The sequence below is a fragment of the Pagrus pagrus genome, assembly GCF_965226575.1.
Source record: "Pagrus pagrus genome assembly, chromosome: 24".
Taxonomy (NCBI): Eukaryota; Metazoa; Chordata; class Actinopteri; order Spariformes; family Sparidae; genus Pagrus; species Pagrus pagrus.
Window position 1 is genome coordinate 18,444,038 of NC_140206.1, and position 23,895 is coordinate 18,467,932.

General features: G+C 41.7%; 2 protein-coding genes across 2 annotated transcripts; one reads left to right on the forward strand and one right to left on the reverse strand.

Moving 5' to 3' along the window:
- Window positions 1-15: 15 nt before the first annotated feature.
- On the forward strand, window positions 16-17,451 carry hsf2bp (heat shock transcription factor 2 binding protein). Its single transcript, XM_084346809.1, has 10 exons — window positions 16-103; window positions 242-341; window positions 2,788-2,923; window positions 6,230-6,333; window positions 6,583-6,732; window positions 7,337-7,481; window positions 10,063-10,180; window positions 11,285-11,388; window positions 12,207-12,406; window positions 17,194-17,451. The coding sequence occupies exons 2-10, from the start codon at window positions 291-293 to the stop codon at window positions 17,212-17,214; spliced, it is 1,029 nt and encodes a 342-aa protein (XP_084202935.1). The 5' UTR covers window positions 16-103; window positions 242-290; the 3' UTR covers window positions 17,215-17,451.
- A 1,804-nt stretch (window positions 17,452-19,255) lies between these two features.
- On the reverse strand, window positions 19,256-21,051 carry cryaa (crystallin, alpha A; the record flags this gene model as incomplete). The annotated part of the gene is made up of 3 exons (XM_084346977.1): window positions 19,256-19,465; window positions 20,207-20,329; window positions 20,854-21,051. The coding sequence occupies 3 exons, from the start codon at window positions 21,049-21,051 to the stop codon at window positions 19,256-19,258; spliced, it is 531 nt and encodes a 176-aa protein (XP_084203103.1).
- Window positions 21,052-23,895: the final 2,844 nt, after the last annotated feature.

Consider the following 23,895-nt stretch of genomic DNA (forward strand, 5'->3'; position numbering starts at 1 on the left):
AGTCTGGCAGAGAGCGCATCAGGCACGGTACTCCTCTTTAGTCGGGTTTGACTAACCACCGGTCAGGAAGAGCACCCGCCGTTGCGCCCTCTTGAGGTCGGAGGTATTATAACAATATTTATTGTGTTGGGCAGAACAACTTCTGGCTCGATCAACATGTCGTACCTTATTCTGCTATGATGCTAAGGTTGAGGAACACGTATGTAACGTTACCAATGTATTAATGCCGACACTCCCACAGGGAAAGTAGAAACAACAGCAGAAGTTGAAGACTTAACACCGACCACAAGATGTCAGCCTCATTAGGCGGGAAATCGCTGGCTCTGAGTTATGAAGCAAAGGTAAACATGTAGCTTATTAACACAGTATTTAATGAGTTAGTTTTCCATTTCTAGCTTCTGCTTTGGCAGTGAGGGGTAGAAATTACAGGTTAAACCTTTTAAAGATATCACCCAGAAACTTCTTAACTCAAGAAGTTTCTGGGTGATATCTTTAAAATGTCAAGAATCTTGAGTTGATTACTATCATGAAGACAAATACTTTTTGTATTACAAGTTTTATGAAAACGTATTTAACATGCAAAATGAGGCATTGTCTCATTAACTGCACATAATGTTAGTTTCACAACAGAAATGTTGACATTAGATAGAGCCATGTTCAAGATGTGTTTAATGTTGTTGATATATTAAAGAGTCAAAAGGTTTTTACCAAAGGGCATTTTGGAGATCTCTTTTCATCAATCCATGAATGAGTTTATTTAATGTTTATAGGAGTATAATGTTATATACAGCAGGCTATGAAGCATATGAACAAACCCCGTGGTAAAAAATAAACCCTCAGAATATAGATAGGGATAAACTGGAGACTTTGGTTTTCATTGTAATCTGTACTAAAAAAAGAGAAGGCATGAACTTTTAAAACACAGTTTCAGATTTATGAAACCCTAATGCTGATTGTAAAATGCAAAATATCAGATGTCACAGATATCTTTCAAAAACTACTATACTCAGATGTATCAAATCTGGACTAGAGTGTACCAAAAAGGCTAAAGATTCTTTGAAATCTAGTTTCAGATTTGTGAAACCAAGACCACACACAGGGTTCAGATTGAAAATATGGATGAACTATATGAAAAATTAAATCACAATTTAAACTTGAGACCATACACAACACCAATCAACATGTTGACAATCTTACCCATGAGTACTCAGTATTCAATACTACATTATTAATGGTATAAAATACCCAGCTGTAGAATCTTGTGACTGCATCTTGCACAGTTTTAATGCTTTTGCTTTGACAAAATCTGTTCACAGACATACATATAAACACATGGCAAAGTACTCAGAAGTGTTTCTGTGTGTCTACATGACAACATTTTGCCATCATGACACACACAATCACCATCACATGATGATGATGTGATTTTTGCTGGGCTCTATACCAGACATGGTTATTCCCTATGAATGGAGAATGTAATTTGTGGCCAAGCATCTCTGTAGTACCACAATGCTTCATTTATAATAGTGACACATTTAAGCTTTATGGAAAAATTTTCTGTGATTTGGATATTGCTTTTGGCCATATCGCAATATGATAATGACAAGTGTAAAACATTTTAAAGAGAGCACAGCAGTGAGGAGTATAGTGCTTTTCCAGCCTATTGGCCACTCAAAGTGCACTTGTCACATTTATCCAACTGATGCAATTTGGGGTTCAGTATTTGCTTAAGGATACTTCAGCATGCAGCCAGGGGAGCTAGGGATTTGAACCAGCGACCTTCCAATTACCGGACAACTGGCTCTACCGCCTGAGCTACAGCTCTGGAAAACATTATTGTCATGCGATCACTCTGCTGGTGGAAGGTTGCAGTAGAAATCAATATTGCATTTTTCACTTCTTTTCTATTTGTATTTTTAACTTAGTGTTGTGATCACTTTCATTTCGGCTGTTATATCACAATCATGATCCCTGCGCGATCTAAACTTTAGCGTTTCATTAAATCACTGTCACTCAGCATTTGGAGAATATCTCTGCTTCCTATTTGTCTTTCTCTCCTCTGATTAAGAAACTCTTAAGTCTCTTAAAAGTCCTCTTCCTTACTCGGAAGTTTTTAATGTTTTTAATGTTTTAATGTTTAATGTTTCTTAATGTTAGGGCTAAGATGCTTTGTGAATATATTTTCTTTATTAGGACCTAGTCTTAACTTTAAGGGAAAATTCTTAATACCTGAAAGAAAAAAAACATGAATTCTCTTAGAATTTCATCACTAAGAGCAACTCTTAGTATTAGGAGGCTTTATGCATATGGCCCCTGGTCCAATGTGGTCTAGAGAGTGAAATCTCCCTTTTTGCATTTTGACAAATAGAAAAAAAGGTTTCACAAATTTCAAAGTGGGTTTTAGACAGCTTGAGTTCTGCCTGCCACTTTTTAATGAGGGTATTCTCCTCTTTTGGGTAATATACAACAGTGCAGCAATACAGTACTACAGTCCTTAACACAAGGTCAGCAAGAAGCTTTACGGCCAAACAGTCTAATATTCTTGACTTACTAAGTCCTTCATTTGGCCTCAGTCCAGCTTATTAAAGTGAAGTCATAAAAGCCCACACAACATAATTGAATTACACTTTAATGACATTAATTAAAAAACAATTATATGATACGTCACCTTACATTTACCCTATGTTATGCGACGTATAGTTACTTGGTGATTGCACATAGGTCATACTCTTTTAAAACACTTTTTTCGGGCCATGTCTGCAATGAGTTGTATCTTTTTTCTTTCAGGAAGGTTTTGTCAGAGTGAGGAAAAGAGATTTGGAGAAGTTAACCACAGAAGTCATGCAGCTGAGGGAGTTTCTGCCCAGAGTCCTAAATGGAGACCTGATTAAAATGCTACACAAAGCTCAAGCAGCTCAGACAAGTATGCTTCCATTAAACTTAGACTTGTGGCAGAAAATACTTTAAGGTGGATGCCATGTCAGCCAGACAAAAGCAGCTTTTGACCAGTTTGTAGAGGCTGTGAGGTAGAGTCACCCTGATATGAGAGTCAAGATTGGTGCTGCTGTCTACTGAGTTGATTTATTTCATGATCAGCGGAACTGGCTTTTTATTCTTATTTATCTTCTTATCATCAGTTCACCCTTTCACACCTGACTCCTGTGTTCAGTGACATGTGGTGAGGTTATCAGCTCCTTAGGCACTAGCCAGTAGAAAAGACAGATGTGCTTGTAAAGAACTCATTTTGACCACTCCAACGCCTTATACATACATTGTTGCACTGGCAACCTACAATAGTTTCATCACACAGTACCACAATCAGTGACCATATTCACCAAGGATCTTGTGTCGCCACAGAAGTACTCCTAAATGGCAGTAACATATGCTATAACAATTCTAATTGCTAATTGCTTAATAATAACTTACCCACTAATTTCTGGTCCAAGTCCAAGATTTTCCAAGTTAATTGGCACTGCAAACCACATTTATGCAGTTTTTCTTTTTTTGGTCAACATAGTGGATTTAGAATACTGTCATCTCCTTCCAACAATCCATCCCTCTTCTTCTGCTTATTCGAGGTTGGGTCATGGTGGCAGCAGTCTTGGCAGGGTATTCCAGACATCCTTCCTTCCTTTGGGATCCCAAGCTGTTCCCAGGCCAGATGAGATAAATAATCCCTCCAGCAATTCTAGGTTGCCCCAGGGTCTTCTCCCAGTTGGTCATGCCTAAAACCAGCTCAGCTGGCTCCTTTCAATGCAAAGGAGCAACAACTCTACTCCGAGTTCCCTCTGGATGTCCGACCTCCTCACCCAATTTCTAAGGTTAAGCCCAGCCACCCTACAGAGGACGCTCTTCGTTGTATCTGCATTCTCAATCTTTTGGTTACTACCCACAGCTCATGGCCATAGATGGGGGTTGGATGTAGATTGAGTGGTAAATCAAAAGCCTTGCCTTTCAGCTCAGCTACCTCATCATCATCCGATCCAGCGCAACGCCTGCAGTACTGCTGAGGCTGCAATCATCTGTCCAGCTTACTTTCCATCTTCCATGAAAAGGCGTGTCAACTAAGACTGCCCATCAATGTCCAGAGTCTTCAGCATCTCAGGATAACTCTCATCCACCTCAGGCATCCTTCTTAACCCTCAGTGCCCTCTGCCAGGGATATGGATGAGTGTTCCCCCCAGTCTTCAGACTCTGCCTCCTCTGCAGAGGATGTGATATTCAGGTTCAGGAGTTCCTTAAAGTGCCCTTTCCATTGCCCAACATTATCCAGAGTCCGGGTCAGCAGTTCTCCTCCCTGGCTTAACACAGCCTGGCTAAAGCCTCGCTTTTCCTCCTTTAGCTGCCAAATGGTTTTCCAGAACTTCTTTGAGGCGAACCAAAAGTCCGTCTCCACAGCCTCCCCAAACTCGTCCAACACCTGGGTTTTTTGCTTCAGCAACCACAGAGTCTGCAGCCCTTCTGGTCTCACAGTGTTTGTCTGCTGCTTCAGAAGACCCCTGGAAAGGCCTCCTTCTTCAGCTTGATGGCTTCCTGCACCACTGGTGTCCACCAGTGGGTTCTTAGGTTGCCACTACATCAGGCACAGAAGACCCTCTGGCCGCAGCTCCAAGCAGCTGCCTCTATAATAGAGGCTTTGAACATGGCCCGCTGGGATTCTACGTCCCCAACTTCCACTGAATTTTCTGTTGCTGGGTGTTGAAGATCCGTTCCCAGTTCAACCTCACTTCTCGTTTGCGTTTGCCATGTCTATCCGGCAGCCTCCCCCGCCATCTGATCCAACTCACCACCAGGTGGTGATCAGTTGACAGCTCTGCTCCTCTCTTCACTTGAGTGTCCAAAACATACGGTCACAGATCTGATGATAACACCACAAAGTCGATCATCAACCTTTGGCCTAAGGTCGCCTGGTACCAAGTACACTTATTAACCACCTTATGCTTGAACATGGTGTTCGGCCATCAATGACTAGCACAGAAGTCCAAAAACAAAACAACGCTCAGTTTTACATCAGGCAGGCCATTCCTCCCAATCACCCCCTCAGTCAGATAGCAGCCAATTTGAGCCATAGGATGTTTTGTTAACATGGTCCCTGGTCATCAAAGTTGTAAGTAAGTTGAATATGTATTTATTTTATATGTATTTCCATTCTACTCAAAGAGAATGTTATGAATCAGTTTGGGAGGTCCCTGCTGATTCCAATCTATCCTGAATGCAAGGTGAACTGGTGACAACTAAAAGTGATAGTTCAGCACTTTGATGTGGGGTTGTATGAGGTACTTATCCCTAGTCAGTGTATTACCTGCAGTAGATGACCATCAGGTCACCCCCTGTGTGGAGAAACAGCATGTAACACTGGCAGGAAGCAGGGCATTGTACTGCTGTAAACCGTACCTGCAGCAGAATGTATTTTGTCAAACAGCCTTTTGCTTTGGCACTACATACCCTCAACCGTACAACATCTGTATTCCTACACACAAGTGGAATGTAGTGCGGAGAGGGTGTTTTGATGACATAGCTGTTATGGTTTACAGCAATAAAATGCCCTACTTCCTGCCAGTGCTATGTGCTGCTTCTCCGCACAGGGGGTGATCTGATGTTCATCTACAGCAGGTAATACACTGACTTGGGATAAGTACCTCATATAACCCAACGTCAAAAGAATGGAAATATTCCTCTAATATGTAAATTTGAAAGTGTACTGGTATTTTTGTGTCCATAAAACACGACATTAAAATGCACAAAAGATATGTTATGAAATGAGAATGGTTATCCAGGTGAAATCTGATAAGAGTTAAACTACAGTCTGTTTATGCTTTTCAGCATTGTGGATTCTGTTGATTGAAGTTGCAAGGAAATTATGTCCCATGAGCTTAGATCATTATCAATCCACACATTATATTGTATAGGTATTTCCAAATATTGTTGTTGGTTGTTGCTGTTATTTTTATGAAAGGCGCGTTAGCATAAGCGTGTTGGCATATGTGTATGTAAAAACGTAGGAGACAGCCTTGGTGTGTGGCCTGGCTGCTTTTTTGGCTGGAGGACAATCACCAACTTCCAAACTAACCAAATCTAAACCTTTGACATGTCACCTTTTAACATGTTATAGAATGTATAGTGAGTTAAGTTACTGTAAATTCACAGCATATTGATATCACTTCACCTTGGAAACTATAAACTACACAAATCTACAGACGTGTGTGTGTTTCTGTCTGTGTATGTGTAGTGAAGGAGCACCTTGTGCAGGAACAGGAGCGGTTGCAACAGCAGTGTCTGCATCTTCAGTCCCGACTGGATGCAGTGCAGACTGAATGTCAGAAAGAGAGAGAGGTGAGTGAGGATAGGCAAGATAATGTCTGACTGCCGATACTGTACAAGGTTCACACTGTATGTGTGACGCTTGTAAAATGAATTCATATTCCTTAACTTAACAATGAGAAACATGAGCAAGCTTTAAAGGGATGTTTTGGTAAAAAAAAATCAGTCTTCTACCGCCATAGAGCCATGCAGCTAACTTTTCCTCTTTCAGTGAACTCAATAATACCAATAGCATTGAAAGATTACCATTTATGTGTGTAGGAGAAGCTGTTGTTACGTGAGCAGCTATGGCAGAGCGGAGCACAGCTGCAGCAGCAGGCAGACTTCTGCTCTGGTTTGGGATCTGCAACCTGCAGTCTGCTGTGGAGTAGCTCTGCCAGGGAGCACACAGTCTCACAGTGGCTGGCTGATGTGAGTCATCTCCACAAGTCTGTCTGTGTGTGTGTTTCTTAAACAATCCAAATGACATGCTTGATTGTAAACTCTCAAAGTATTAAATATTGAAATAATTTGATATCTGTCACAACTGGTTATGCTGGGCAAGAGGTGTTGGACAGAAAATCAGATGACAGGGGAGGAAGCAGAATATCTTAAGTGATTTAATGCAGAAAAGCTTACATGCAGGACGGTTGGCAGGCACACAGGTAAGTAGACAGGCAGGTGGATAGATAGGTAGGTTCATAGAAAAAAGATTCAGATAACAGAAACTCAAATACTAGCAAACACAAAACCCAACAGCATGAATGGACTTGCATAATATGAGTGGGAATAGCTTGGTTAAATACCTGCAGGGCTGACTAGGGAGAGTGGAAACAGTTGAGAGAGTGCATCTGCTGTGTGTAGATAAATGTATGTTTCAGGAGGTGGGAATGTGACTGGATGGAGGAACCAGGATGCACACTGACATGATCGTATTCGAGTTGTATTGTCTGATATGTGCACATTATTAAATGTGTGTGTGTGTGTGTGTGTGTGTGTGTGTGTATGTGTGTGTATGTGTGTGTGTGTGGTGCAGGGGAAGCTGCAGTCTTTCCTGTCAGTGGCTGCTCAGACCCTGGAGAGCTTTGTCAGGTCTCTGGACGAGGAGGTGAAAACTCAAACTGAGGACCACACCTCCCAGGAGCACCAGTTTGTGCTGGCTTTGGCCGGAACTATTACTAGTGAGTTCACAGCTTCCGTATCGCAACACATTGGTGTATTCACACACACTTGAAGATTTATATTTTGCACCACTTTTATGTTAGTCTATCAAGAGAGTATTGTGTATGTCAGTAGGTTTTACACAATCAAGCCTGACCTGGATCCACAGAGAGGCTGTTCACATTTGGTTCTACCATCCATCCTGAGTTATTTGATCACAAGTGGACAGCTTCAAGGCCATCAATTCACACCTGGCATTAAATGCATCTCAAGTGACCTTGAGTGACCTCTTGTGATGGGATCTCACCTCCATGCTCCATACGCAAGAATACACCTTCATCACTGGAAAAAAATTGATTCGTTTTCCCACAAGGAAGGAATAACTTCACGTATAATGTTTGCCGAATTAACAAGTATGCCCAAATAGATAAGAATGTGTTGCAGACAGAGTTTCACAAAATGTATACAGTTTCTTATAAAGCAGTCTAAAAATTGAGTGTTTTTTTTAAAAGTGTAACTAAACCCCTAGGTTTTGGCTGAGGTGCATCTGGGCTGGAAATTCAAAAAATGCCTTGATTGTGGGCGGGGCTCCAGGAGCAGTTAAGACACGTCCAGTCACTCTGTGCAGCCTCCAACAGAGCCCCTCCAACACCACCACCACACTCACACACACAAAAACACACACAGAGGGGCGGGGCGAACAGTGGTGGCTCATGATGTAAGCTGCCTCCAAAACGTCATCGGCCTCCATCTCAGCCAATAGCAAAATTCGATTGTAATAGCCGGGTTTCAACCCATAGAGGGCAGTCACTCTTACATTTTTACAACAAAATACACCAAATTGAAATACTTTGACTAAAATGTCTAGAGTTGGACCAGAATACATCAACAACACTACTTCATACCCAAATACATTTGTTTTCAGCAGAAAAAAGTGGTTTGGGGGTTTAGTTATACTTTAAGGTAGTCTGGTGACTTTCTCCACAAACAACAAAGAAGTAGCCTATGTTAGTTACTGTTTACTGTATTCATAAAATTCTGTATGAATATGTTATGTTTTGTAATAAATTTAGTGTAAATGGTGAAATCAGTTGAAATATTGTGTTCAGACAGCTGCTGGGAGGTAAGATGCAGGACAAGACACAGAAGCTGCACTTTAAACACGAAAAACAGACAGGCTTTTACAGTGATGCCACAACAAGCTGCACTTTTAACAATGAAAAAAACAATTTCATGTCTTGTATTTAATGCTGAATTTACAAGAAGGCACCAATAATTAATTAATTAAAGTCTCCAAAAGTAGAATGGGAGCCAGAGCCTTCAGTTATCAAGCTCCTCTTCTCTGGAACCATCTTCCTGTTTTGGTCCGGGAGGCGGACACCCTCTCTACCTTTAAGAGTAGACTTAAGACCTTCCTCTTCGATAGAGCTTATAGTTAGGGCTGGGCCTGTCCTGGACCAGCTCTTAGTTATGCTGCTATAGGCCTAGTCCGGGGGACAATGACACACTGAGCTTCTCTCTCCTCCCCTCTCCTCTCCTCTCCATCTGTATACATTATGCCTGTATACATGCCCCATCTCTGCATGTCACTGACTTGCTTCTTCCCCGGAGTCCTTGTGCTTTCTAGTCCTACAGGCTCCCTTGGATCCTGGCCGCGCCCGGGTCGTGGATCGTGGATGCGCCCACTGCTATGGCCCTGCCTGATCGTGGATGCGCCTACTGCCATGACCCTGCCTGACACCCACCACTACTGTCGCTAATATTAGTCACATCTCTGTTACATACGTTCCACTACTATTATCGTACTGCATTGCTACATACCATCCTTGCCATTGATCATTACTACTGTTATCACTAGTAATCACATTTCCATGTGCATTTCATCATTATTGCTGTAATACATCTTTGTGTACTTTCACTCCTGTCAACCATCGCTTATAATTGAATACATTGTGATCTCGTTGATCTGCTCTGTACATGCGACATCTATTGCACGTCTGTCCGTCCTGGGAGAGGGATCCCTCCTCTGTGGCTCTCCCTGAGGTTTCTTCCGCATTTTTTCCCTGTTAAAAGGGCCTTTTTTGGGGCAAGTTTTTCCTCACTCGAATCGAGGGTCGAAGGACAGAGGGTGTCGTCTCTGTACAGATTGTAAAGCCCTCTGAGGCAAACTGTGATTTGTGAATTTGGGCTATACAAATAAAATTTGATTTGATTTGATTTGAATAATTTAGAATTCGTTGTACAGTAGCTGTTTCTCCTCACTCAGCAACTCTTAAAATCATGCAATTTGTTTAGGGAGTCTTGGAAATTGCCATTTCTAGTTCAATGGTTAGATGAAACAGACTTTGACAAGTGTCTGCTGCTAACATTGACAGATTAAGCATCTTGGGGGCATTCCCAACTGTACTTAGAGCTGTCACTCAGGACAGATGTTGACACCAGGTCTGAACAGTCTCATTGTGACCAATTCAAACATATTAAACGTGTCAACAATTTAAAGTCATTGAAGTCAGCTGTATAATTCCTCCAGAATGAACAATGGCTTACAGCGTCTCAGACCGTCTGTCATCACCTACTTTGTTTTTATTTTTCATCAATCAGACATAGCAGCAGTAACTTGTGGGCGGGACTTCCTATCCTGCTCGTCTCATGTTCTACTGGACACTCTGATGAAGCTTCTGGAGTTGATGAGGCCTGGTGTCTTTCCCAAACTGAAAGTGTACGTGGAGCTGTGGTAGAATGCATAACACAAACTATTTGTATTTTCATTGTTAGTCTGAACATGTCCTGACATATACAAATTTAGATTTAACCAAATATGGAACATCAGGTTGATTCTGATCTTATCATCTGATCCATAAATCATCATAAAATGACAAGACTAGATCCTCTGCACACAACATTTTTTTTCTGTATAAGTCACATTACTAAAATCATATTTTTATTGTATTATTTGACATTGACATTGTTGCTTAGCCAGGGGTTGTTTGTAACCTAGACCTGAAATGTGTTTTCCCCAACATATGCATCAAGATTCTGCATTGGCCATTTCTCATTTCTTTTCACATTCTAATGTAGCCTTATGTAGCCACTCAGACACACAAGTTTAATTGCTCTGATTGGATGTAGGTCATGTTTAGAGAGAAAGATAAATAGATACTTTACTGATTGCAAGGCAAATTTAGAATTTAGTTTTGTTGCTCTGATTGGTATGGTATAAGTGTCCTTGGGCAAGATACTGAACCCCAAGCTCCTGATGTGCTGGTTGGCATCATGTATGAATGTATGTATGAATTACTGTTAGTCGCTTTAGACAAAAGTGTCTGAATCTGTCTAGAGGCACTTTGGAAATCAAAGATGAATGGAGAGGGACCAGGGTCTACAGGGTCTACAGGGTCTACAAACATGAAAAGATCTGAACCTATACTTTAAAGCAACATTAAGTAGAAATTGGTGGCTTTGACAGAGACACCACCATGTTACAAGACACTGTACCATCAAAATGATTTTGAAGCTGTTATTTTAAGGTGAAAGAAAGTTGCAAAATGCTTTAATGACCTGATGTCTGAAATAAGAACCTCATAACTGTAATTGTTGAACAGTGTTTGACACAAAAGCTCATTTAACCAGAGTTAAGGAATAGGACCAGCCAACATTTATGTGTACATCCACTGATTATTCAAATCTCAAAATGAATGAACTTATACAGGTAGACTCAGTCATGCATGCTAGTATTTAGATGTGGGCAGTAGGTGTCAGTGTTGTGCCTCTGTAGGACATGTTAGTGTTTAAGTAAAACTGACTATGCTCATGTTTGCTGCAGGTTGATGCTGATGGCTCTGTATAATGTCAGCATCAATGTTAAAGGACTGAAGTACATCAGTGAAAATCCAGGACTCTTGCCTCTCATCTGGACTCTGCTGGATGGTAAGGACACCATTAGGAGACAGGAGATGCATTTAGAACAACTCGACTCTGTCACGAATTCAAGACGCACACACACACACGAATGTTACATTAGTTATCTATAGTAAAACAGGTCTGTGTAAAACACTGAACAGTTGTTATAAACAGTTGCGGTCAAATATTTCTGTATAATTTATGTAACATCCAATATGCTTACATTTTATAGCCTTACCAAAGCTAATACTGATATATGCACATACCAAGCGTGGGGCTGGAACAACCACTGGTGGTGGAGCTACTTCTTTCACAGGGACGTGGGTAATGTCAAGCTGCATCAGGCCAAAATCCTCCAGGGAAGGGATCATGCTGCAAACCTGATTCCAAAGCACCTGGGAAACTGAGTAAAACACTAATTAAAACAGATTGTAACTAAAGACAATCTTGCAATGGGCTCATACTAGCCGCGGTACCCATCAACACATTCATGTTCCAACCAATGAGTACTCAGTAGTCATTACTACATAATGACATATGACATATTACTAGTATCCATGGGTAGGACCATGACCATCACCACAATGAACCTGTTTACCTGTGGAATGTTCCAAACATTTGTTTTTGAGTTCCAGTCTTTTGTTGCACCTGTCCCAATTTGTTTAAAATGTGTTACCTGCATCAAATTCAAAATAACAATATATAGAGAAAAATAAATAAAGCGATGCGGTAAAACATTCAATCGAATGTCTTTGCACTGATTTTAATTGCGCATATGTAAAAAGGAATTAGCACATTTTCACATTGTCTAGGTATCAGCTTCACACTCTCTGTTTGTCTGACAGATGGACACTGGGAGGTGTGTCTTCACTCTTTGCGTCTCCTGCAGTCAGTGTTGTTGGAGGAGGATGTGCTGCTCCTGCTGGGTTCTTCTCTGCTGGATCCAGACCTCCAGGCTCGTGTCAGCCGACTCACCTCCACAGTGCAGCCCAGCTTGAAACTAGCTGCCCAGCAGACCCTGGAGGACCTGCAGGCCCTCAAACAGGTACCACAGTTACAATACACCGATCAGGCATCACATTATGACCACCTGCCTAATATTGTGAATGTTCCCCTCATGCAGCCAAAACAGCTCTGACCTGTCAAGACATGGACTTAAGACCTCTGAGGGTGTCCAGTGGTGTCTGGCACCAGGGCGTTTTATAGTGGATCCTCTGGGTCCTGTATGTTGGGGGGTGGGGCCTCCATGGATCAGTAAAACCAATCAGCGGTACTGATAACACACAGCTCTACCTCCTGTGGCTCAGGATCAGAAGGTCGATGCTTCGATACCCAGTTACTCCAGTCTGGATGTTGAAGTGTCCTTGGTTAAGAGTGTGTTAGCGTGTGAATGGGCAAGCATAGAAATATTGTGTGGCGCTTTAGACAGAAAGTGTTGTATTGCTCATGATGAGCAGGTTGGCAACTTGCATGGCTTGCATGACGACTTGCTTGAAAAGTTTAATTGTCCACCTCAATGCACAAACACTGGTTTACCCAATCTTTCTAGTTCTCTCTCCCTGTGTGTGTCCGCTCTGTTGACTCTCTTCCTCAGCAGTATATTTTATGCAGTCACCCAAAAATCAGACCTAGTGTCGTCACAATAGGTGAGCTGTGTGTGGAGGACACCATTAGTTAGAACTGATGCTCTAGGGTGGTGTATAGAAGATTAATCCAGCCCAAAAATGTAGCGCCAAAGCAAAGGACTCCAGGGTGGAGAACAGAAACTGCCACTCCACCCTGTCAAACACTTTCTAAGCATCTAAGGAGAGAGCTGCTGTTGGGGAGTCCCTGCTACCTGAGGCCCACATTATATTAATTATTATTAATGACTGCAGGGTTGCAAGGACTTTAGGGAAGACCATGCTGATCCAGAAACACCTCAATCTCCCCCTCCTCTACATGGGATTCAGATGAATAGAGGTACATATAAAAGTCATTGAATTTATCTCATTAGGGTCAGTTAGCATCATGTGTCCTTGTACTCTCAGAGCCGGGATTGAATTTAGACTCCTTTTGTTTAATGTATCGGGCCATCATGCGTCCAGCCCTGTCCCCCTCTTCAAATATTTTTTGTTGAGCTCTGAACAGTGCAAATTCATCTTTGTGGGTTAGAATGATATTTAATTCATATTTGAGTCTGGTTAAGGTGATCAAATTGGTAGATAATGTGTCTTTTTTGAAAGCACTCTCTGCTATGAAACTTTTTTTCTCCAGGTCGAGCTGCTTTGTATTGCTAGTCTCTCTTTTAAAAAAAATATAGTGTGTTGTATGATATTTCCTCGGGTGAATGCCTTTAAGGCTTCCCAAATTATGGCAGCAGAGGGGGCAAGTTGGTTTCCTTATACAGGTTAATTTGAGCTCTTAAAGACTCCCTGAAGTCGAAATCCAGTAGGAGGCTGGAATTGAGACCACCTGGGGGAGTAAGCTGTTTTTTTATGGGGGAGAATGCTGAGAAATACAGGGGCATGGTCAGAAATCAGTATGTGACCAATAGTGGAGGATACTGCAGCGGAAGTGACAGACTTTGAGATAAGAAACAAATCTTGTCTTGACAGTGTGCCATAAGGAGATGAGTAAAGGGTGTAATCTCTAGTCATTAGACATTGACAAATCCTGAGTCCTTACAAAGGTCCTGTAAGGCCCTGGCTGATCCATGTGTTTGAGAGCAGGGTGGCTGTGGGACCTTAAAAAGTCTTAAAATGATCTCAACTTCGGATTCGATAGGTCTTTATTTATGAAATTATTTACCGCGGATGTTGGGAACTCACAGCCTGCAACGGCATCATCTGACCTCTGAACAGCTTTTGGCTCTACGGCAACACTCAGAACTGAGGTGATTTGGGTGCTGATAATTGAGAGTCTGTAGTTTATGTTGATTGTGATTGTCTGGCCTCAGCTGGACATTAGGCTAATGTTACTGATGTAGGTGGTATGTTGGAGGGAGGCAGAGATCATCTGCGAGTGATACAAAAACTCACCTTGTATTTTTTAAAACAGACATTCGGGGCACATGTCGGATTTTAAGAACTTGCTGGGAAGCATGAACTGGACAAGACCCATGCTGACCGTGACTTCTGCCTCACAGTTACTAATCACATTAGCCATTTTCACCTGAAGCTAACGTCTGCAGCCATAGATAATAACTGTTACAGCAAGCCCAGCTAATCAGCCAAGTTCTGAGGAGGCGCTGTCAATTTTGCTGTCCAGCTCTGAGAGAGGTGTGAGCAGCAGAGTCAATAGATGCCTTATCTGATGAGAATAATGAGAAAGTAGCCATGTGCAGTAATATAGATAATTGACGAAGTCATACATTGAGATGCATCGTGATGCATTGAGAATCGTTTTGAATTGTTGACAGCTGAATCACAATCGAATCGGTCCAGTGAAGATTCACACCTCTAGTAATATCCAGTCAGCCATTTTCTTTCTCCTTACTGTACCTTCCCAATGAAAATTTCTGTTGCACATTTCAATGAAAATTGTTTATATATACTTTTTTCACTTTAGGTGTGTATTTCTATCACAGGTTTGGCCTTAAATGTAATTTAAAGTGATATTAGAAAGGTCTTAAAAAGTCTTAGATTTAACTTGATTATATCTGTAGACACCCTGTGAGAGGCAGGTGGGTTCTGGTCTAAATTATGATCTAAAAGTATGCGGAAGTCACCCCCATAATTACCCTGCTACCATAAAAGATCCCTAAATCTTTTGGTTTAGACTCAGGTTTCCCAAAGAAGGTGGGTTCTTCAGTATTTGGGGCATATAAATTGACTGGTATAACAGTTTGACCTTGCATTTTAGCTAGTATTTATTTTAGTATTGCTTCTATTACTACCACACTAGGCAAACGCTTGTCCCACCTAACCCTGGCACAGCTTTTAGTTTCCTCTGGCATTAGGTGTGTCTCTTCCTTGAACACTACATCACATTTCTGGGATTTAATAAATTACATAACCTTTTTTTTTTTGATTGGATGATGCATCCCCCTTATGTTTCATGTCATAAAATTCAATCCACTTATATTGTCTGTTTGCATTGTGTGATCTATTGTCAAATATCTCAAACTAACAATACAAATTGAAGTCAGGTTGAAAAAATAGTATGTGTACTAAGTTGCAGATAAACAAAAACAGGAATTAAAGCATTAAGAAAGTGGTGCATAAAAAAAGCAAAACAAAGTCTGGGTAATCAAAACAGAACTCACCCATAGGCACTTGGAGTGCACCACATCCACAACATAAAAACCACTTGGGTCCATGGTTCCCAACAGTGACAGCCTTCAAAAAGACAGCTGTCTAGCATTAAGCATTATTATCATAATTTGAGTGAAATTAAGATACATTTAAAAGAGAAGAAGAGAAATGGCCCCTAACCAACCAATTGTGAATATAGGCTATATTATGCACACACAGCCTAACACCTTCACTGTATAAACTGACCCATTATTGGCTAGGACTCAAGAATATGATAACCAACAGTAACGCTGCGCCATCCACATAGAATAATTACTCTTTTGCTGAAGGTAGTGTAAGTGAAAGTTCAATTCAGTTCAGCTTAGTTATGAGTGAGACCTCACTCGCTGCCAGCGAGGCATTGTCCACGTCTAGTTAGCTTGACCCGTTAAATGGCTAGCGTTGGTGCTGTGAGCTAGCCCCAACTTTGCTGTGTTCCAGCTGTTTCTCATGGGAATTGCGGGTGTTTTGAGTTGGTGAGGCATCTTTGTCAGTTTACTTAAAGATTATGATTCAAGAGAGGATGACACTGCATTGACAGCTGGAGCCCTCTTTCAAGCTGCCATACACACTGCCCGCCTTACATGCTTCAAACATGATTTTATATGTCATTTTAAACTTAGTGTGATTCTTCTAAATCCTGTACTTATATACTCATATAATAAATACAGCTTCTTAATTTGACAGTAGGTGCTTTTTATTTACATTTAAACGTAACACGGTACGAAAAGCAGAGGTGTAAACTAGAATGATATTCAGTAGAGTGCATGCCTTTGCCAAGGCCTGACAGTCCCCTTTAATTCAATCAAGCCTAATTTAATATTAAACTTGATAGCCAGTGTCACTGTAAATATTAAACCACCCATAACGGCCAGCCATTATTTGAGCTCAACAGGTTTAGTACCAGAGTAGGATCCAAATTGTACTCACTCATAGATTCTAGCCACCTAAATACAACAGTTTTTTCATCATAATCCATCCTGGGAAATTGAATTGAAAACTCGTAAAATTAATTTCCAGGTCCTTGAAAGGTCAGGTATCTATGAATATGTAAATATTGTTCATTTCAAGTTTACCTACAAGATGTCTCCCAATTCACTGAAAAGTCCATTCTTAGTGTCTCTGACCTGAAGGCTTCCAGTGTCCACATCACACTTAAGTAAGGTACTAGTTGTAATATCAGAATTCCTGCTGGTACGTCCAGGTGTTTAAGTAAGAATTAATGTGAGCAGAAAGAACCCTCCCTCCCATAATTATGAACACACACTGGGCACAGACATTCTGCACTGTGAGGCTCAAACACTGAAGAGTAAAGAGTGAAAAGCCAATAAGATAAACACATTTTTGAACGGAGGGAAATGAGGCTTTTTAGTCAGGACTGCAACGTGTGATACTTGTGGCCAGTCCTGAGGGCCTATTACTTGTGCTTTTTATTTGGAAAAAACAGACAACAAATATTAATTTTGAATATTGTAAGCTGAAAATTGTGGTGGTCTAACTAAAAGTAATTTTGGACATTGTGAGTGTGTTTAAATGAACAATGTTTGTGTGTTTGCAGGGTAAAATGAGCAGCATCTGATGTGGATACAGGATCTTCAGTCCAGTTCTCCTCCTGTGTTAACTTTCTTCACACTTGATCTCTCTCTTTTTTGTTATTAGTTAAACCTACATATCATTATTGAGTTACACTGTTAATGTTTGAGCCCTCAGATTTGTTCACATGATTGTGTCTTGGATGGTTTGTTACCTCCTTAATGTTAATATGAAAATACAGGTTTGTACAAGACACATTAAAGATGATGTTTGTTAACTTTCAGAGCACTGTCTTTCTGTTTGACTTTAGTCAGTATCAGAATTAAATTGCCAAGTAGGTTTTCAACATTGAAGGAATTTGTCTGAGTATCTTGGTGCATACAAACTTCAATTAACTGACATGCAGAAGTTCGACAGAAACTAGTTAGAAATAAAAAAGTCATGACCAGCAGATATTAAGCAGAAACCCATTGGAAGTTTCCTAGAAATATGTTAAAGAAATGAACAGCAGTTTATAAGCTGCTTGTTGGAAAAAAGCAGAATATTACTGTTAAATAATGTTGGGGTAATTTTCAAAAATATTTTGGCAATTATTGTGGTAATTTGAGGATAATTTCAAATATGTTACCACCTACTTACCATGAAATTTCCAGACCTATACGATAGAGTTTTACCCCTAAAGGATACACACATTCTGTTGCACTGATTGGAAATGCAGCTTTTGATTCTGTACAAGGAAACTCCACAAGGCCCTTCTTAACAGATGAGAAGGAACCAAGGCTTTCCTGCACCTAAGGGATAAGGCTGTCTGGGGCAGAGAATGAGAATTTTATCAGTACTGAGCTTTAGAAAATGATCAGCCATTTAAATGGCATTTAAGCAGTCATGTAATATAGATAATTTGGTTGCCTGCAGCTCTTTATCTCATAGCTCACTATGGCTGCCTCTACATGTTCCAATATCAGTTTTCATAAATTAGAAATCATTGGCTAACAAACAAAATATGACAAAAGTCACCAAATGACCCAACATCTTGTTTCATGCTAATTTTTGCTGAAAAATCACGATTGTAATGTCATTAACAAATAAACTATTTCTGTGTGTGCTTCACAGTAGAAGCCACTGCATGTTGTGTTATTTGAAAACTTCTAATGTGAAGCAGCAGCGATAGAAAATGTTTGGGTTAAAAACTCAGATTTGAGAGTGAACCACTGAGATTGATATCATTAAGACCAAATTATAAACAATAGCATAGTATTACATACTGCATCATTTTCCTTCAGTCTCTCATACATAGTTATGAATATGAATAAATAATCTGAAGGGATTATAACTTTGAAATTCTTTATGTCTGGCCTAAGTGAAAGCATGTTCTCTTACGTAGCTAATAGTTACCTGGGACCCAGAAGAAGAGTAGTTGTACTAATGTCATTGTTAGCATTTAGCACAACATTGATTGAACGGAAACCTGATGTGAAAAATAAATCCTCACAGGAGTTGCTTTTGGTTAATTGTACAGCTTTATTGGTTGTTTCTCTAGTATGGACTTCTCATTAATGAGCATTGAACAAGGCCTAGATTACAGAACAGTATATATTTAAGACAAAGAGAGGAGAGGGTTCAAAGAGTCAGCACAAGAATGGAAGTAGCCAGGGCCTCAGAGAACTTCACTGATGGGAAATCTGGGACAAGCCATGTATGACGTTTACCACCAAGCTTTACCCCAACAATCTGTACTGTCAGAGGGCTCGCTCTGACACAGATCAACAACAACCAGCAGAATGAAGCATCAGGTCATGTTAATGTCTCGTCCTTAGATGAGTTTTCTCCTTAAAAAGTCCAGCCGCCCCTCACTTAACCATCCTCACTGCGAGAGTTTCGGTTAATCTCAAACAATGATACTAATGTGGTAAGAATGTGCTAAGAAGAATCTACAGAGGAGAAAGTGAAGTGAGGAGGACACAGATATCCTCTAAGAGAAAGGGAGAAGAAGAAGCCAAGGGGTGGAGGATAGAGATTCTGTGGTCATCCATCCCAGTCGATGCAGGTTGTAGGAGGGCCAAGCACCTTCCAGCATCGCTCGGCCTCTAAGAGGACGCAGCAGCGTTGGGCTTGTCGTCACGGGTGACAGGGATGTTGCGCTCGCTGCGGCCGGATTCACTCCCCCCCATGATCTTTGGCCCGGTCAGAGTCAGCAGACCATCAGTTGACAGGGTGCAGGTGATTGCTGTTTGGTCAACGCTTGTGGGGAGGCGATAGCGGCGGTGAAACTCACGAGAAATGTATCCGTGGTCATCCTGAAAAGCAACAGGTTTAACAGTGGCTAAAGAAAAAGTTCATAAGAATGAAACTGTATTTATATAAATCACTATAAAATCTTGCAGATTTTGTTTTAGTGTGACCAGCGGTGGTCAAAATGTCCTCACAACTCACTGATGGCGTTTTGAATGTCAAAAAATCTCACAGGTGAAATAACTATAATGAGCCTGGATAAAAGCTTGGGATTTGTAGGTACTACAAGAAACCATCACAACAGAACTTAACTATTGAGCAGCTCCCGCAGCATAGTTCAAATGTTTTGTAGCTGAACAAAACATGTACGAAACTAATGGAATTGCTTCATGATGTTGAAGAAACTGGGTCATTTTACAGGAGGTTAAATTCATCCTCAGGCTGACCTGTTAGATGCAGTTCATTGTACTAAGTAATGGCAGGGGGGTACAATCCTTGGCTTCAAAACCTTGAATTATTCTACACTTTCCACTGGAAATTTACTAACCACACACACTTTGGTGGAAGGGCAGTAGATGTCGTGATGATATGTCAGTATGTCAGACATGTCGGAGTGTAACTGCTTAAAGGTAATGAAGGGGCATGATTTGATGTTCAACAGAATTATTGTAAGTGGGGGCTCTATACTTTTTTGACATTGGTCTTTTGAGGGAAATTCCTCCAAAATAATCGATTTCTATCATACATGCATTGACTCCATGCCGTTTTAAAAGAGATGTGTATAAGAAAAATAATAGGATCACTACCTGTCTTTCTCCATGCTTGCCCTGGATCTCCACGTAGTCCTCAGTGATCTTCACACAGAGGTCGTCAGGAGAGAAGTGCTTGACGTCCAGGTAGACTGTGAATTTATCCCTGTCGGACCTCACCTGAAGGACATAGACAAACATAGAGAGGGTCGTTTGTACCATAGCCTTTTCAAAAAAACATTAGAGATTCAACCTCATAAAATGTTTATTCTTGAACTTTTGGAAGTTATTTCTTAATTTAAAGTTGTGTTTAGCACAGTAGAAGTTATGGTTAGATGTAGAGCCATGAACTCATAATTCTCTGAAACAAACCCAATTCAGGATATCAAATATAAATACAAAGAGGAGAAGAGTGTCATTACTATCATAACTATTGATAGTTATGCTGAAATCCTGTTTAAAAAGTTATGATGCGACACAAGTGCAATTTATACATAAAAATACATTTACTGCTGAATAATATTTTAACTGATGTTGAACTGAGCATTGGAGTTATCCGAAGATCACTAAAAACTTAGTTTTGAACACATTTCTTCACTATATCTGTTCTCCTATTTACATATAAGTTAAACCAATCTACATATTTCTCTGAAGGCTCTTAACGTGCTTCCTGACATGCAGTAACCTGAGTCTGGTCTTGTTACCTCAGAAATGCCGGAGTTGGAGGAATCCAAAAAGCTGCGGAACAGCGACTGTCTGTAATAAGGGCTGATGGTGGAGGCAGTGTAGGGGAAGAGGTCGTAGTCAAACATGCCCTCTCCAAAAAACTGGTCGAAGAGTCGGGCAGGGTAGGCAGAGCCCATGGTGCGTCTGAACCAGGGGTGCTGGATGGCAATATCCATAGTGACTGAAGACAGTTTGGTCGAGCTCAGCTTGGCTTGGCTTAGGGTGGCAGATGTACCTGCTCAGCTCCAGCAGGTGAAGGAAGCGAAGTGAGGAAAGATGGAGAGAACAGAATGTTGATGAAAAGCAACGAGTGAAGAATGTTTCCAGAGTGCTTTGTCCTCTGCTCTACCGCTGCCTCCTCTTTATATACCTGAGAGCCAGAAAGAGAGGCTTTAGCCACGATCCCTCTGGAATGGCATTATCTCATGGTAGGTTGGGCCCTGTCAGCAGAATCGAGGATGGGGGGGCACTGCTGGGTCCAGACCCTGGTGCGACCCAGTTCCAGCCACACACCAGACACCCAGGGCTGCCAAAACAAACCCTGCTGGAGAGAGAGGAGAGGGGAGGAGGGCATGACAGAGACAATGAGGTCAGGAAGCAAACTAAAGACACTGAGGGATTTTACCTGAATGATAATGCATCAAACAGATACACACATATCTATTCTGTCAGTCAGTCAGTGACATAATGCTGCTTTATTGTTCTGCCTGTGTAGTTGACGGAGGGCAGATTTAGCAACAATGCTGCCGAGGGACAATGCAGCAACAGCAACACAGCCAGATCACCAGAAGAGATGGTTTGGGGTGCAAGTGTATACTAGCATATCACTCAAGATGAAGTGATAGCAGCATTAAAAAAAGAGTAAGGAGAAAGAGAAATCATTATTACTATTTGGGAAAGCAAAAATGGAAATAGTTTACTAACTGGTCCAAATAAAGGGCCAGTAGGAGGACATCTTGCTGCCGACCCCGTAATATGTACTTCACTTATTTGTTTAATATTGAGACAGCATCTAATTTACATCAACTCACCAAGGAACTGTTAAAAGGCCATTTTTAAGATAAATCACAGAAAGGCTGTTTTTAACAGTTGTACAAGGTGTTGGCCCTTAACGACTGTCATGATGTTTTCCCGTCTGGATGAAGCTGAGTTGAGAACAAAATGACATAACAACAGTAAATGGAAACCAAAATCATCAACCCATTGAGGGCTGGAATCAAAATCAGACCCAAAATCAAAGTAAAAAATTTAAATCATAGGCTGATCCAACTTGCGTGAATTCTATCATGGCAACTCATAATGTGACTCAGTAGTGTGTATGGCCATGTGCCTGTATGCACTCCTGACAGCATCTGGGCATTCTCGTGATGCGTCGGTGGATGGTGTCCTGGAGGATCTCCTCCCAGACCTGGATCAGGGCATCAGTGAGCTCCTGAACAGTCTGTGGCAGTACTTGGCAGTGTCGGATTCACCGATTCATAGGTGCTCAATTGGATTTAGTGGAACAAGAGCGGCAGTCAATGGCATCAATGCCTTCGTCATCCAGGAACTGCCTACACACTCTGGCCACGTGAGGCCGGGCATTGTCCTGCACCAGGAGGAACCCTGGTCCCACTACACCAGTGTAAGGTCTATCAGCAGTCAGGGTACCATTGGCTATGACATGGAGGTCTGTGCCACCCTCCAAGGATATGCCTCCCCAGACCATCACTGACCCACCACCAAACCAGCATGCTGGATGATGTTACAGGCAGCATAATGTTCACCACAGCATCTCCAGACTCTCTCACACCTGTCACATGTGCTCAGTGTGAACCTGCTCTCATCTGTGAAAGGAACAGGACGCCAATGGCGGACCTACTAATATTGGTGTTCTCTTGGGAATGCCAATTGAGCTGCACGGTGCTGGGCTATGAGCACAGGTCCTACTAGAGGACGTCGGGCCCTCATGCCACCCTCATGGAGTCTGTTTCTGACTGTTTGGTCAGAAACATGCACACCTGCTGGAGGTCATTTTGTAGGGCTCTGGCAGTGTTTCTCAGGTTCCTCCTCAGACAAAGGAGCAGATACCGGTGCTGCTGCTGGGTTGATGACCTTCGACGGCCCTGTCCAGCCCCCTTGTGTAACGGCCGGTATACTCCTCCATGCTCTCGAGATTATGCTGAGGGACAGGGGCGAGGCCAGGGGGGGAAAGGTTAGGACGATTCCAAGGGCCCGGCGCTGAGAGGGGGCCCTTTGAGGGGCTAATAATATTATTATCTATCTTGAATATTTTAATCTGTCATGGGGCCCAAGATTTCTGGCGGCGCCCCTGCTGAGGGAAACAGCAAACTGGAGGGGCTGGACTACCTGTGCAACCTGATTGGGCTGCAGGTACCACCTCATGCTACCAGTAGTGACGAGGACACTAGCACAACACAAAACTAGAGAAGAATCAGTCAGGAAGGATAAGGAGAGAGCAATTGTCTGTGGCCACCACATGCAAAACCATTCCCTTTTAGGGGGTTGTCTTGCTGTTGCCTCTCCATTGCACCTGTTGTTACTTCCATTCACACCAAAGCAGGTGAAAATTGATTCACAATCACTTGTTCTTCCTAAATGGACAGATTGATATCCCTAAAGTTTAACTGACTTGGTGTTATACTGTGACGATGAACGAAGTGTTCCCTTAATTATTTTTGAGCAGTGTGTTTTTTATAGTGGAGGGTGAGTTCAGGAGTTTTCAAGCCTGAGGAAGAGCTCTACTCCGTTGTCTGATCGTATGACAGTGGATACTTCTGTATCTTTTGCCATTTGGCAGCAGGGTGAAGAGACTTTGGCTGGGGTGGGTGTTATTTTAGTATCCTTTGGGCTCTGTGCAGACAGCTCACCTCAACAATATCACTGATGCTCGTAAAATGGGTACCAAAGATGTTCTGGGAAGCTATAGAGCCTTCCTGTCCTGGGCTGTGCAAAAACCATGCTGCTTTGAGATATTTCCAGACAGGATGCTTGTTATTGCTCCACTGTAAAAGTTGATG

Excerpts from the sequence above, each read along its gene's own strand:
- hsf2bp (XM_084346809.1), top strand. The coding sequence starts at position 291 with ATGTCAGCCTCATTAGGCGGGAAATCGCTGGCTCTGAGTTATGAAGCA. Across the intron at positions 7,482-10,062 it reads TTTGGCCGGAACTATTACTA|ACATAGCAGCAGTAACTTGT; the intron begins GTGAGTTCACAG and ends TTCATCAATCAG. Across the intron at positions 11,389-12,206 it reads CATCTGGACTCTGCTGGATG|ATGGACACTGGGAGGTGTGT; the intron begins GTAAGGACACCA and ends TTTGTCTGACAG.